Below are 16,786 nucleotides of genomic sequence, written 5' to 3'. Positions count from 1 at the left end.
GTTGCGACAAAACCGTCTTATAAGAAATTGACTCACAAGCGTTATGATGACATCCTAGAAATAATACATTAAAATTTGCAAAAAAAAATCACTCTGAGGATGATTCGAATCCCTAATACTATCACCCGTGCCATAAAAGTAGAGCGTTTTTAGATACACCACACTATTCGGTTTAGTTAAGGCAATTTTAAAATATTATAGCGTCTGTTTATTTTGTTGACTACGACATATTTCTGTTAAAAAAAATGTTAACGCCGATGAGCGAAATGGATCTAAAGACTCCAAAATAATGTTCTTTAGGCTTCACAATTAGGAGTAGCAAAAAAGTTTTGAAAATTATATATATATATAAAAGAAATATTATTTAACCCTTTTTAAATATTAAGAAAACCTGAAGAAAAAAACTACACCGAGTACGCGAATATATTGTCTCAAAAAAAGATCGACAACTTCTAGATCGTTCATAAAGTACGCATGCTTGGATGGGGAGTGGGGGTCTGCAATTAGCGTTTATGAGATGGAAGGGGGCGGGGATTGGGATGGCAAAGGTTAATTAGAAAGGTAAGGAGACACTAAATTAAAAAAATATCATAAAATGTTGGGTAAGTAGGTTAAAGCGTATGTACATTTAGGGAGGTAGAGGGTACTTAAAGCGTATCACAAAATGCGGAGAGGGGAACGGTTAAAACAAAAGCGTACGTACTTTATGGACGAACACTTTATGAAAATTTCTTGTCAAAGTGAAAGAAAAGATTATAGAAAAGGTTTGCTTTTTTCTGTTTTAATTTTATTTGAAGAAGGGAAGGGGTTTGGGGTTTAATCAAATATTCACGTAATTTTATAGGCAATCTCTGGAGGTTTGACTAGTTGTTGACAAGTCTAATAATCTTTTAGTGTTCAAGTTATAACAATGTAAAACTTACAACCCCCTTATTATGGGGACGCCTCAGTCAATATAATAAAATTTAATATTGATTAAATTTTTTATATATGTGAAAAATAATAGTTTTTGACCTCAGTCAAGGAGGACGCTTCAGAAATATAAAAAAATTTAACATTGATTAATTTTTTCATATAATATGTAAAAAATAATAGTTTTTGTACTAAATAATAACTCAAAAATTTCTAAATTTTTTTGTAAATTCAACATCATTCGTAGTTGAAGAAACCATAAAACAACTGCACATTTGACGTCACTGAACAGTAATCACCCATTGGGTTCAAATAAAAATGCGTCAATCAGATGAAGGAACAGCAAGTCTGTTAAAATGCAACAAAGCTTCGTTTGCACTATCAATGCATATATTGAATATCGGATGAATCGGTTGCTAGATATAATCAAAAACTTATTTTCAATTCATAAAATACTATGTATAACTTTCTATATACAAATCAATCATTATATTAACCCTTGCGTTGGGCAAAAAAAAAAACGTAGTAATAAAGTTCATAAATAAAAAATTAAAAAATATAGTAGTAAATATAATAGTAAATAAGCAGTATATAAAAAAAGGATAACAGTAACTTTGTTAACAAAATTTGAAAAAATTAAACACCTATTATTTTCATTTACACTTTTTATAACTTTTGAATAATGAAATCAATTCAAACTAGTATACTTAAATAATAATAAATTTTAGACTCAGTTACCCAGTTAACACAAGACGTGATTTTAGACGTTTAAAATGTTTAGACGTATAAAACACGCCTTGTGTTTACTGGGTAGATGATTGAAAAATAGACTTGAAATTGTTATTTTTTACAATAATCAAAGAATGCATATTTACTTACTGAAAACATTATTGCAAAAAATGAAATTGACCTTTTAAAAATGTGCGCAAATTTAAATATTTTGCACTTAAACCGCCAGAGACAACAGATCTGACACCTCTGGCGGTAAAAGTGTTTAAGCGTCTAACATCAATCTGATATTTTAAAAAGTGCAAAATACATGTATTTTACTCATTCAATTGTAACCAGTATAAATTTTTTTTTTAACTGCTGCTGTAGAAATCTCCTCAAATAAAGCAGATATTTACTTTTGCAAAGTTGCGATATAAATTTTAAAAAACTTTTAGGTGTGTCAATAGATTAGGCTTCTTCAATGTTTGATGGCTTCTAAATTTATATTTTCTAACAGATACAATGATGGAGGTAAAACTAAATCAGAAGATAGTGGGTGAAAATAAGCTAACCACAAAATGTTATCAAGATATTAAATTCTTTGTATCAAAACTTTATCTTAACAAAAATCAAATATGGTCAAACAATTTGATTCATTTCCCATTATCAATTAGTCAATAAGGTGACCATGAAGCCTTGTTTAACCATTCTACTGTCACAAACTAGTACCATTTTATAATATTATATATTATTTATACTATACTAAATAACATCTCTCACTACTATCACATAACTATTTGAAGAATTTTAAACTAGATTTTTATACATGCAAAAGTATGAGGAAATGTACTCAATATTCCAATATAATATAAAAGTAGAGCCAGTGTTTTCAAAATAAAAACTGAAGCTAATAGAAATAAAATCATGCATTGCACTAAAATGCAAGTACAAAGAGAATAAGATTGAGATCAGAAATAAATCCTTAATGATAAAAAAAACTGTTGCAACAGTTTGGCTGATGACCAATCAACTTGTTTAATTTGTTGTTGATTGACAAACCAACGTTGATTGTTGACTAAATTATCTGTTCAAAAATCACTGTAATTCAAAAACCAATGTCAATCGGCCTTAAAAATAAGAAAATGTTTTATCAGTCACTGATAAGAATAATAACTTTCAGTTCAATTAGGCTTTAAAAATTGTCAAATTATGGTATATCTCCTAATCCTCAATAAATGACATCTATGATAAATCTACCTATGATAAATATCCTAAATCTTAATTTATGAAAAAATCTCCTAAATCTTGATATGTTGAAAACTAGCTTTTGCTTTATTCCTCACCACTTAAATTTAAAACTTATACAGGGTTGCCACTATAATTTTAAAAGTTTTTCCCTGAGTAAATAATGTTTTTCCCTGAGTTTAGCTTTTTATATTACCTACGCTTTCCCTGAGTTTTCCATATTATATCCTCTATATATATATATATATATATATATATATATATATATATATATATATATATATATATATATATATATATATATATATATATGTATATAAATTAGTAAATTAGTAAATTAGTACACTTATCTAATTTTTGATTACTTCAACACTGTGTTTCACCATCAGTAGGTTCATCAGGAACAATTCTTCCTGATGAACCTACTGATGGTGAAACACAGTGTTGAAGTAATCAAAAATAAGATAAATGTTTTTACTAATTTATTATTGCTCTGTTCTTTTAGAACATTGAGCACTCTATTTGTAGAATACACTAACATAATTTATAATTTGTATATGTATATATATATATATTTATATATTTGTATATTTACAAAAATATAAATATACATACATATATATATATATATATATATATATATATATATATATATATATATATATATATATATATATATATATATATACACACACACATATATACATTTATATATATTTATAAATATATATATATTATATATATATAATTAAATATATATATATATATATATATATATATATATATATATAAATAATTTAAATAGATTCTAAATGTACTAAATACAATGAAACAATGCAAATATTTTTTATCAATTCTAAAATTGAACACAAAAAACAGTTTTTAGCAAGAAACTTTATCAATAAGTTTCTTCTTTGCATTTAATAGTTCTAAAACTGAATCTAACTCCATTGATTCTTTTTCTGTTTCATCGCATTTTCTTTTTAAAGCAGTTGCTTTTTTAAGCATTGTTAAATCATTATTTTTGTCAGCATCTTCAACAGATTGAATAAAATCTTTGTTTAATATACAACATGCTGTTACAAGTAAAGTCTTTTTTTTTCTACTTCTTCAATTTCTTCTAATAAGATTGCTCTTTGGTGGTTTGATTCACACTCTTTCCTTGAATTAATTTTCTCTGCTAAACTCATTTGGTACTGTTGTCTGGCTGACTTAACTGATAACATTAATGCATTTGTGATATTTATAGTGTCAGCTTGAACTTTTTGAGAACTCATATGATCTCTTATATTGCGATGCGAAACTATTGAGTCTGACTGAATATTTTCGTTTAGAATTGATTTGTTTATGCTGAAACCCCTTTCTACAAAAGCTTGACCATGACTTACAGTTAAAATCATTTTGATAATATAAGAAAGTTCCTTATGTTTGGCTATATCCAGTTGATGAAAAAAGAAGGTATCTAAACGAGTGATTTTTTTATCAAAATTAAGAAATTTTTCTATATTTATTTTCATGTCATTTCTTAAAAGTATAGAATACTGAAGCATGACTTTATCACTTTGTGTTGCAGATATAATCTTTAAACTAACAAGATAATGTAACAACCTTTTTAGTTTATTTTGATTAAACTCGATTGATGATGCTTTGAGTTCGATTGGTTCAAAACAACTTGCATTTGCTATTATTGCAGAGTCTAGCGGGATGCGTTTCAACAGATTTTCCATGGTTTTTGTGAGAAATAAAACACATTTCTAAACTGTTTTACTTCATTAAGAGTGACTTTATCTTTTTTTAAAAGTTCTTTTATTGAAACTTCGGTGGCAAAACCTATAATAACATCTTTCCTGTGAAGCAAATAATCTTTTTTATAGAGATCTAATTTTTTTAAATCACTACCTTTTTTGCAACTTTGAATTACTGATGGTTTAATGAATAAAGTTAAAATATTTGTTATCAATTCCCTAAGATCATTGTACATGTATGGAATCATTGGTTGATCCGTCTGATAGAGTGTCAAGTAGGTTTTGAACAAACTGGCAACATAACTGAAAAATTGTAATTTTGAAACAGTCAAGAAATCATTCGACACTTTTTGAACATTAAAAAAACTTTTTGAGGAAGGCTGTTTGGACAATTTTTCCCAAAATCTAATTAATTTTACAATGTTGTCCCATATTTCAATTAAACGATCTGAAACAACTTGGTCTTCAATCCATCTAGTTGAACAGAAACTTAATGGATAGCGATTTGACCCAGTGACACTGCTATAGTCATCTCTTCTCGCAGGAGTATCATGCAATATTTGATATGCTCCCTTAAGAACACTTTTTAAATTCCATGATGTAGACTCAGAACCGATCTTAAAAGCTCCGTGTATTGAATGCAAACTACAACTCCCAATGTCAAATAAAGAATTTAACTCACACTCATTTCGGTATATAGAAAGTTCTTTAAAAAACTTCCAATTTGTATAAGGCCCATCCATAGATACTTGGATCATTTTAGATAAGTCCAGACATTCTATTTCTTTATTAAAACTTTTAAGTATATGCGCTGCAGAAGAGTGTCCAAGAAAAACTGAATTCAAATATCGCACATTAACCTGGTTTTCTAGAGTATTCCAAAATCTAACAATAATATCCATTTGACAATTTTGTGTAACTTTGTTTAAACTTTCATCAAACGAGACAACATAACATGGTGAATTTTTGATGGTTTCGAGAAGTAACGATTTAAAATATGGTGCTAACCCAAAATTAATCATATACCCTATTTTTGTTCTTCCTAATGTTAGTCCTTTTGCAACTTTACTATCTGGAAACATACTAGTAAATAATTGGCTCATATTAGCAAAAGCATTGTTTGACAATCCATACATAACAGTTGCAAGAGCCCATTTAATTTCAGATCTTGTTTCTTCATTAGAAGCAACAACAAGTTCTAAAGTTCTTTGACCGACTGCCAGGGGTACTGTTGGTGTAATAGTAGAATTTTTTGCAACAGGTTTAAAAAAGTGACTTCTGGATTTAGCTAAAACATTAACTTGGTGCTTTTTATCTTCATTATGACTCTTAACTGCCTGAACTCCCATATTTGACAAGTTAAAGGTTTTGCAGCAACTGCTACATCTAGCAAATTTATTGTCATTAGTCTTTACAAGCCATTCTTTATATTCTGGGTGAGTAAGCCAATCATTTGAAAAAAATGTTTGATCCATTTTATTTATTATTATAACTCTAAAAAAATGCATTCTTCTTACAACCATATTATTTATTTATAGATAAAATGATTACAAATTATAAAATTGAATATAATACATTTTTATATTATTTTATTTAGGGTCCATCCATAAAGGACATCACGCAAATAGGGTTGTGGTCAAGATAAAAAGGGGAAAAAAAGTACATGGGAAAGGAAGTTTATCAGAAAAGGATGTCACTTTCTAGATTTTTTATTTCAATATTTTTATGAAGTTATTTTGAGATAATTTTTTTTTTTTTTTAAAGTGTGGCAACACTTTTGAAAAATAAAAATGTTATAAACATCATTGTGAGATTAAACCAAACCAAATTTAAAATAAGTTGTACAATTATATAAAAAATTACTAATAATATACATTATGAATTTTAACTAGTTTAAACTATTGTAAATAATTTGATAAATAACTATTTTACAAAAATGGGAAAAAAAATTTCCCTGAGTATTCCCTGATTTAAAAAAAAAAAAAAAATTCCCTGAGTTTTCCAGGTTTTTCCTGGGATTCATGCTATTTCCAGGTTTTCCAGGTTGAGTGGCAACCCTGTTATTTAAGCATTTTAAATCTTTTCAAAATTATGATAAAAGAGCAGTTAAAAAAAGTAATTTGACCGCAAGCCACACTATAATTAAATTGTTTTATATGCATTCTGTAAAAAATTTCCACCCACCCTTTTATTAACGTGACCCACAGTATTATATTAATTTGGATTGAGCACCCCTAACCTGACTAAATGATTTAATATTTGATGATATGTAAATATATTATCAAATATTATATCTTTTGACTTTTTTTCAATTGATTGCAAAAAGACAAACAAGTAACCTAACAAGAAATTAATGGTTATAAATTTTATGCTTATAGAAAATACAACAAAAATAATTCAAAAAAGTTAATTAAAAAAACTAACTAGCAAATTTGTTTGTCTTCCTTCAACATGTGTATTAGTAACTTCGTCTCCTATAAAGTGTTCAGCTACTGAGAGTCCACTTAAGCAATAGCAAGTATGATAGAAATCACGTGATCTATAAAAAACGTTTTAAATAATGTATGATTTTTATTTTTAAATAATTATGTATTAACATTGAAAAGATTTTACAAACTACTTCAAAATATTTTTGTGTAATATAGTAATTATAATGTTTAAAACGTAATATATATAATATATATATAATTATTATTATAGACTGGGTTATTAAAATATTAGAAATCAATGCTGAAAAATTTATTATGTCTCTTTTAATCAACTGTACTAAAATTGTGGTTACAAACTTTTCTAAACTCTATAACTTCAAAACAAAAACCTTGAAGAACAAGGCTGTTGTGCAGAAAAACAAGTTGAGCTATCTTCTCATTTATGAGGCAAGCAATCTAGAACCACTACTGCATATTATTTGTAATATATTATATCACATATTATTTGTAAGAACTCACTGCACCACAAAGAGTAAAATATAAAAATTGTTTTTAAAAAATGATTTAAAAAAGTTTACATTAATTGATTATAAAATTGAAAAAACATTTAACACAACTTACTTTCCAGGTTTATCAATCAAACCACCTTGAGGCCATTGACAGTTTACCAATATGTACTCTTCTAACGCACCTTTTAAAGTTTAAAATTTTTTAATAACTTTTAAAATTTAAGTACAAGATGTAATAGTAAAAATTACAAGAACAAAGAACAACAAACTTAATGTTACATTGCTGTAAATGTTATTTAAAAATTTTAATTTACACAATTTCTGCAGCTAATCATTCTGGATCCGCTAGTAAATATATTTTGCAATTAATTTTGAAAAAGGAAAATTAAATTTAATAATTATACTTTTATTGCTTACATGAGAGTATACATAGTTTTATTGCTTACATGAGAGTATACATAGTTTTATTGCTTACATGAGAGTATACATAGTTTTATTGCTTACATGAGAGTATACATAGTTTTATTGCTTACATGAGAGTATACATAGTTTTATTGCTTACATGAGATAGTATACATAGTTTTATTGCTTACATGAGAGTATACATAGTTATTATTTTATTTTGTAAAAATAACTTTTTACAAAAAAAAAAGTAACTTAAATAAAATTAGTTTTGTATTCATCTAAAATTTTCTAAATTAATAACATTTATATATACCATGTACACTTGAATATAAACCAATCAGTTTATAAATATAATATTAAAGCAGAAATTAATTCAAAAATATAAATTTTTTTTAGCAGCTTCAGTAAGTTAAAAGTTTTGTCTAAAAATTTATATAAATTGAAAAAATTGTTTTTATGTTGAAAAAAAATGTTTTACCATTTTTTTGTGCGCCATAAGCAGCCTGTCATTTTTTTAATTTTAAAATGCTGTTTGATTAACAAATGTCTTGCAATGAATGACTGTCTTTAACAATTTTACTTTAACGTTTATAAATCTTTTCTTCAAATCTCAAAAACTTCATAATATATGACAAAAACTTCATAATTCATGAAGAAGGATTTCATTTATCTTAGTAAACTAAAAAACTTCTTTTTTATTTTGTTCAATAAAAATTAAATATCGTTTTACTACTTATTTCAATATCATTTTTTAATTTCTTTTTTCTTTTCCTTTTTCAACATCTCTACTTCCAATAAAGCTGTAAACAACCACTATTAGAGTTGGAAGTTACTTTAAGAGAAAAGATGAAGTTCATAGTGCAAGATAACAATTAATAGACAATATGAAAGATTGTAAATTATATGAATCATGAAAATAAGTTGAAGGAAGTAAATTATAATGAACTGATGTTCGAGGAAAAAACTAAACAAATAAGAATGAGACTTAATTGAATGACGCCCCAGATATGGCAACAGTATTTCATAGGAGGACGGATTTGAGATTTATAAGGATGAAGAATGGAATCCTGGAGTAAGAAAGTGGCGAGCACAATAAAGAGATGCAAACTTAGCAGATGGTAATAATGCAATCGATTTGATATATGGTTTCCAAGAAAGATCGGAAATAAGAGTTATTCCTAGAAAATGAAGGATAGATGACTCATAGAGTACATTATTATTCATAAATATAGGAAGATTTAGAATATTGCCATATCGATTAGCTGAAAAAAGTTGAGTTTTATCTGAGTTAAAGTCTACTAGTTACTGAGAGCCCCGCGCTGTACCAGAACTGAGTTCCTTTTTAAGCTCAAATACCCCCTCCAAGCAATCAGAGAGTATTGACTTCTTATTAAGACAAGAATAAATGGTAGCATCAACAGCAAACGATGCCACCTTAGGTGTGAGAATTTCTGGGAGATTGGTAAAGTAAATTAAAAAAAGTGTATGGTCAAGGATAAAACCTTGAGGAACCCTCAAAGTCACAGGAAATAAGAGGAGTTTTATACTAGGATTGGTAAGGAAGGATTAAGCTTATGTAGAAGACCAGCATACCAAACTTTATCAAAGGCTTTAGAAATGTTGAAAGCGATAACCTTAGCCTCTCCTATCTATCTAATGCACGAAACCGCTTTCCAGCAGACTGGATAACAAGACTCTGCTAAGCATTTGTTAAATAGTTTTGAAAGTATAAATGATAGCTCCAGAGAACACTTCTGCAAGACTATAAAAGGTATGTTATCCGGACCACAAGCTGTAGAAGAGTCTGAGTAGAAAATCACTTAAGATATAGAAGCTGGAGTGATATGAATATCAGGCAATGGATTAACCTGTTTGTTGGCTATATTAGGTAAAACGTGACTAGTGGAATCAAGAGATGATTTTAATGTGAAATTTTGTCTTTAGGTGAGGCAAAAAAATCTAAACCATAACATGAGAGGTGGAATAACAGATTTGACCTTATTATAGATACTGTAAAGATTCTCTAGAAGTCATGAGAGCCTAATTTTTGAGATGAAATACGAGATTTTATGATCTGAGAATAGCGAGCTTTGGCATTAGACAAAAGCTTTTTACAATGGTTTCTAGCAATAGTAAACTGATGTCTGCTTTCTGGAGAATTTTTTGCTGATAGATATGAAAGCGATGGTTTCGATTGGAAATTGCAGCAGCACAATGAGAGGAAAACCAAGGAGATAAGTGAGGCTTGACTTAGAATTTTCAGAGGGAATAAAAGATTTCATACCAGCCTGAATCCAAGAATTTATGTAAGAAGCACATTTGTCAGCAGGAAGATGAAAAATTTCTATCCAAGAGCCATATTGATGAAAATCACGAAAAGAGTCCCTTACCTTGTAAGAGGTACAATGATAGGGCCATTCTGATGATGAAGAAGAATGAGATGGTAGTTTTAGAGAGATCAAACTGTGATCAGAAGCATCTAAGGGTGATTGTCGAGAAACTGAGCACTGACTAGGATCAGAAACAAGACATAATTTGAGTAGAGAAGGTAAATGATTCAGGTTGTCTAGAAAGCAAGTAGAAGAGTTGACTATTTGAGTTAGAGATTAAGAAAGGCAAAAGTTGTGGGCCTTAACACTAGCAGAGTCACTGACACTAGAACTCAAGCCATTTTGTGCGATGGGCATTAAAGTCCATCAACAACGATACTAGCCGAAGAATTAAGGGAAAGGGCTTGGTAAATTTGATCAGAAATAACATCAAAAAGAGTGCAGTCTCAAGATGAAAGAGAGCGATATAGAACAAAGAGAAAGTGTGCTAAACAAAAGCACATAAAAGAACAGCCTGTAGATTAATAAAATAAAATTTTCTAAAAAAAAAGTTGTATTTCAAATTAAATTTAAAAAAATTCCAACTTGTTTAAACTGATTAACAATCAAGTGAGATAAATATTATTAAATTATTATATAAATATTAAAAATAAAATATTTTTTTATTAAATTATTTATTTTTTATTAAACAGTTTAAAGTAAGATAACCATCAACACTAAGATCACAAGTTATTTAATCATAGAACACATTAAGGTGCAAGCTGCAGACAAATCAAAATATTTTATAGCACAACATTGTGTTTTAAAATGTTGTAATCATACCTTGAAATGTTTTTTTTTTTTCAATCACATTTTTTTTAAATTCAAAACCATTTTTTTAAAGCAATATAACCACATTTTGAATCATGTAAACCATTAATGATCCTTTCGTTTGTCATACCTTTGTATGACAAACGAAATTTGACAAAAGGTAAAAAAACGAATGTCATTTCGTTTTTTTACCTTTTGTCAAATGATGAAAGTCAAAATTTTTTTGTAAAAAAAAATGGTATTTTAAATTAAATTTTAAAAAATTCCAACTTGTTTAAATTGATTAAAAATGAAGTGAGATAAATATTATTAAATTATTATATAAATATTAAAATATTATAAATAAAATATTTTTTATTAAATTATTGTTTATTAAACAGTTTTGAAATAGTTGTAATAAAGTAGTCCAGTAAATTTATTAACTTTATACCCTGTGTATCTTATAAGGGAAAATGCTCACAAAAAAAACAAAACAAAAAAAAACATTTAAATGGGTTCAACTAAAGGTTAGCCATTAAAATTAGAATGATATTAAAATTACTATAGTACAATAAAACTAAAATGGAATAAATTTAAAACTAATATTTTAAAAATATTTCAAAATAATTACTTTGATCAAACATCCAATTAGTATTACTAAGATTCTCATCACTGTACATTTGAAGTATGCTATGAATAACAGGAAACATTCCTCCTTGCCAAAAAGAGTAGCAGCCATCAACCAATTTATTAGTGCGACCCTGGATACAAACAATAATAACTAGATGTAAACATTAATTTAATATTTGATTTAAACAAAAACAAAAACAAAAAAATTAATAAAACATAAAAACATAGAGTTTACCTGAAATCCCCCCTCTAACTTCATTTGACGAAATGCAACCCATTTCTAAGTATTATACAAAAAATAATTTTCACAAAGATGAAATATATTTAACATAAAAAAAATTACTTTTAACAAACATATGTAACAAGAAGCATGTAAAGAATGAAAAACTGCTTCATGTTAAATCAATTTTTTAAAACCACTTATATGAAACGGGTAGGGGAAAGTAAATATTATACGTTCATAACAACATATTTTTTTTTGTTATTCGCCTCCTCAAGGCCTAGAAGCCCACTAAAGGTGAGGAGACTACTAAATAGTGGTTATAACCCTTTCTCAACTCTACAACTCTGAAATACAAACCTTGACGAGCAAGGCCGCTGCGCGGAGAAACAAGTTGAGCGCGGTACTACCAGGGACGTGGTGGGGATCGAACTCGGAATCTCTCACTTAAGAAGCAAGCGCTTAACCACTACAACGCATTTAAACATAGCATAATTTTTAGATGAAATTTGAAATCTGCCAATAAATTTGAACTACTCTCTCTCTCTCTCTCTCTCTCACTCACTCTCTCTCTCTCTCTCTCTCTCTCTCTCTCTCTCTATATATATATATATATATATATATATATATATATATATATATATATAAATTAGTAAAAAGACTTTTATATATATATATAAATTAGTAAAAACATAAAGAGGAAAACAGACTATATTTAGAATTTATTAATTTATTATTGCTCTGTTCTTTAGGAACATTGAGCACTCTATTTTTAAAATACACTAACTTAACTTAAATCTAACTTATTTGTTGAGAAAATTGCAAAGAATAAAAGTATTTATAATAATAAATAAATAATATAAATAATAATAGAATAATAATATAAACATATATAATAATAATTACATGATAAATAATTTAATTCATGCATATGATCATCCAACTGTAGTATAATAACGGACCAGATAAGCAATTATAATTCTCTAACATATAGATAATAGTGTTGAAAAACAATTTTAGTAACATATATAGACTCCAATAGTCACATGCTTGGCCTGGGCATTTATATTCGTAAGAATTCACACATTTGTCATGAAACTAGGTTTGAATCCACAGATTATTCTTTCATATGCTTTTGTTAAGCACCACTTTACTCTATCGCCTTTATCTTTGTTCTATATCGCTCTCCTTCATATCAAGACTGCACTCTTTTTTTGATGTTATTTCTGATCATATTGACCAAGCCCTCTCTCTTTATCCATCAGCTAATATAGTTGTTGTCGGTGACTTTTATGCTCACCACTCTGAATGGCTTGGCTCTAGTGTCAGTGATTCTGCAGGCATTAAAGCCCACAACTTTTGCCTTTCTCAATCCCTAACTCAAATAGTCGGCTATCCAACTCGCTTTCCAGACAACCCGAATCATTTACCTTCTCTACTCGACTTATGTCTGGTTTCTGATCCTAGTCAGTGCTCAGTATCTCCACATTCACCCTTAGGTGCTTCTGATCACAGTTTGATCTCTCTAAAACTAATATCTCATTTTCCTTCATCACCTGAATCCCCCTATTATCGTAACTCTTACAACTACCTTGGGTAGAAACCTTTCGTCTTCCTGTCGACAAATGTGCTTCTTACATAACTTCCTGGATTCAGGCTGGCGTGGAATTTTTTGTTCCCTCTCCTTGATTCCAGGTCAAGCCTCATTCTTCTCCATGGTTTTCCTCACACTGTGCTGCTACGATTGCCAATCGAAACCGTTACTTCCATACCTATTAGCAAAACAATTTTCTAGAAAACAGACGTCTGTTTAGAAACCATTGTAAAAAAGTTTTGTCTAACGCTAAAGCCCGCTATTCTCAGGTCATGAACTCTCATATCTCATCTCAAAAATTAGGCTCTAGCTGCATTCTACCTGATATTGCTAACAAACAGGTTGATCCATTGCTTGACATTCTTATCAGTCCAGCTTCTCTATCTGAAGTGATTTCCTGCCTAGACTCTTCTACAGCTTGTTGCCCGGACAACATACCTGTTATTGTCTTGCAGAAGTGTTCCTCGGAGCTGTCGTCTATACTCTCAAAACTATTCAACAAGTGCTTATCAGAGTCTTGTTTTCCAGCCTGCTGGAAAGCGGCATCTGTTATCCCTATCTTCAAAAATTCTGGAGAGCAATCTGATTCATCTAACTACCGTCCCATTAGTCTTCTTCCTACCATAAGCAAAGTTTTTGAATCTTTAATTAACAAACACTTAATTTCACATCTTGAATCTAATAACTTACTTTCTGACCATCAATATGGATTTCGATCTTCTCATTCTACAGCTGATTTGCTAACAGTAATAACCAATCGGTTTTATCGTGCATTAGATAAAGGTGGAGAATTTAAGGCCATTGCTCTTGACATTTCAAAAGCTTTTGATAAAGTTTGGCATGCTGGCCTTCTCCATAAGCTTTCTTCTCATGGTGTATCTGGCAACATCTTTAAGATTATTGAATCCTTCCTTTCCAATTGTAGTATAAAAGTTTTCCTCGATGGACAGCACTCTTCTTATTATTCTGTAACTTCAGGGGTTCCTCAAGGTTCTATCCTTGGCCCTATACTCTTTTTAATTTGCATTAACGATCTTCCAGATATTGTCACATCCAAAGTGGCATTGTTTGCTGATGATACTACCACTTATTCTTGTCGTGATAAGAAACCAACACTCTCGGATTTCTTGGAGGGGACACTTGAGCTTGAAAAGGATTTCACTTCTGCTACAGCATGGGGCTCCCAATGGCTGGTGAACTTCAATACAGATTGCAATAATCTAGATCTTCCTATATTTATGAACGGTGATGTAGTCAAAGAGTCATTTACTCTTCATCTTCTAGGATTAACTCTTACATCCGATCTTTCTTGGAAACCCTATATAATCAGTTGCAAAGTTAGCATCTGCTAAGGTTGCATCTCTTTATCGAGCTTGACACTTTCTTACTTCGGATTCTATTTTCTATCTCAAATCCAGCCTTGTATGGAATACTGTTGCCATATCTGGGGCGGATCTTCTAATGATGCCCTTTCTCTTTTAGACAAGGTGCAAAAACGCATTGTAAACATAGTTGGACCTGCTCTTGCAGCCAACCTCCAACCATTATCACATCGTCGTAATGTTGCTTCTCTTTCTCTTTTCTACAAATATTATAATGGGCACTGCTCAAAAGAGCTAACATCTCTTGCGCCATCTACTAAAATTCATTCTCGTGTTACTCGTCATTCAATTAAGTCTCATCCTTTTTCTGTGACTGTTCCTAAGTGCTCCAAAAACACTTATTCGACTAGTTTTTTTCCTCGAACATCCATTCTTTGGAATTCGCTTCCTTCATCTTGCTTTCCTGATTCATATAATTTGCAATCTTTTAATTTGTCTGCCAATTGTTATCTTGTTCTATAATTTTCATCTTTGCTCTTCCAGTAACTTCCAACTCTAATTAGTGGTTGCTTGCAGCCTTATTGGAAGCAAAGATGTTTAAAAAAAATAATAATAATAATATAATAATAACATGATTACATATACTGTGTAAGACTGTAAAGTACCATGCAAAACAGTAATAAATAAGTAATTAAGTAAAAAAACTTTTTTGAAAACTTTCATAATAACAAACTATATAACAACTCTGTTCTTTTTTAAATAGCCATTTTTTTTTCAATTTTTGTAATTTAGAAAAATTATACTTTTATTCTCACAAGTATTATGAAGGTCAAACATCATAGGCATAGTTTAGCTAAAAGCAGTTTCTTGCCTTTTTTTTACAATAATATATAAAAAATTGTTTTACTAACAAGCAATTGCTTAGTACGAGCTTTTTGTTCCTGTCCAAGCAGTGCTAGTGAAGCATATCCACAAAAAGTATATCCACCGTGTGCCTCTAACCCTAAAACAACACCATTAAATGTATAAATTGAAATGTATACCATTATTCTTATTTTGTAATGTTTTTTTTTAAATATGAACAAAAAAAGACTGTAAGCAACTACTATTTAAATTGGGATACATTATAAAGTAAGAAGAGCAAAGAAGATGGAAAACTGTAAAGATGAAAGCCATGATGTTAAAAGAAAAAAACTAGATTAAGGTTTTTGGAGCATGAAAGAACAGTTACAGTAAAAAATTGCAACTTTGCTGAATGACAAATCACACAAGATTTAAATTTGCTTCGTAAAACAAGAGATGATTGCTTGGTTGACCTGAACCCATGATAATATTTCTAGAAAAAAGAAAAAATGCAACCTTACAATAAAGGAGGCACAATTTTTAGAATAGAAATCAGTCAAGGAACCATCACAAAGAAAATCATAAAAAGAATCCCAGTCAGCTTCAAGAATAAGAAACGTAATGTGGTGAATCTGATTGTAGAAGAAGATAGATGTTTTAGTGAGATCATAACATGATCTAATCCATCTGAAGAAGAACAAAGAAAACCTGAGCATTAGCTAAGGTTAGAGACAAGAAAAAAATTAAAGAGTGAAGGATTAAAAATGATTAGTGTTTTTTGGAAAATCAGTGACCAAGTTAATTTTTTGAGTAAAAATTTGAGATAAACTACATTTTTGAGCCTTAAAGGCGGTAGGGTCAGTGGTACTAGTGCCAAGTCATGTGGATAAAATTGTGAATAGCTGATTTTACACAAAGTTTATGATCACACCACTCAACAGCATGTTTCTCCATCATTTCTCCAGCAGACTTCTCCAGCTTTATAACAATTATTATTTCAAGATTTACAACTGATAAATAGCTGATCATAAATAAATAGTTATGTCCACACCCAACCTATGTCCATTAGGTTATTTAAATTAATTGAGCATTGAACTATTGA

General features: G+C 29.2%; 1 protein-coding gene across 1 annotated transcript in view; it reads right to left on the bottom strand.

Annotated features, from left to right (window-relative positions):
• Positions 1–1,057: 1,057 nt before the first annotated feature.
• LOC100199701 (protein farnesyltransferase subunit beta) overlaps positions 1,058–16,786 on the bottom strand; it is a 48,660-nt gene continuing 32,931 nt past the window's right edge. Inside the window, exons 10-15 of the mRNA XM_065799323.1 lie at positions 15,753–15,844; positions 11,941–11,985; positions 11,707–11,836; positions 7,664–7,733; positions 7,038–7,152; positions 1,058–1,328 (exon numbers count right to left, since the gene is read on the bottom strand). Coding sequence (XP_065655395.1) covers positions 1,236–1,328; positions 7,038–7,152; positions 7,664–7,733; positions 11,707–11,836; positions 11,941–11,985; positions 15,753–15,844 — 545 coding nt within the window. The 3' untranslated portion in view covers positions 1,058–1,235. The remainder of the gene's footprint in view (positions 1,329–7,037; positions 7,153–7,663; positions 7,734–11,706; positions 11,837–11,940; positions 11,986–15,752; positions 15,845–16,786) is intronic.

Source organism: Hydra vulgaris, chromosome 06 (assembly GCF_038396675.1).
Source record: "Hydra vulgaris chromosome 06, alternate assembly HydraT2T_AEP".
Classification (NCBI taxonomy): Eukaryota; Metazoa; Cnidaria; class Hydrozoa; order Anthoathecata; family Hydridae; genus Hydra; species Hydra vulgaris.
This window is presented reverse-complemented; position numbering and strand designations above follow the sequence as displayed.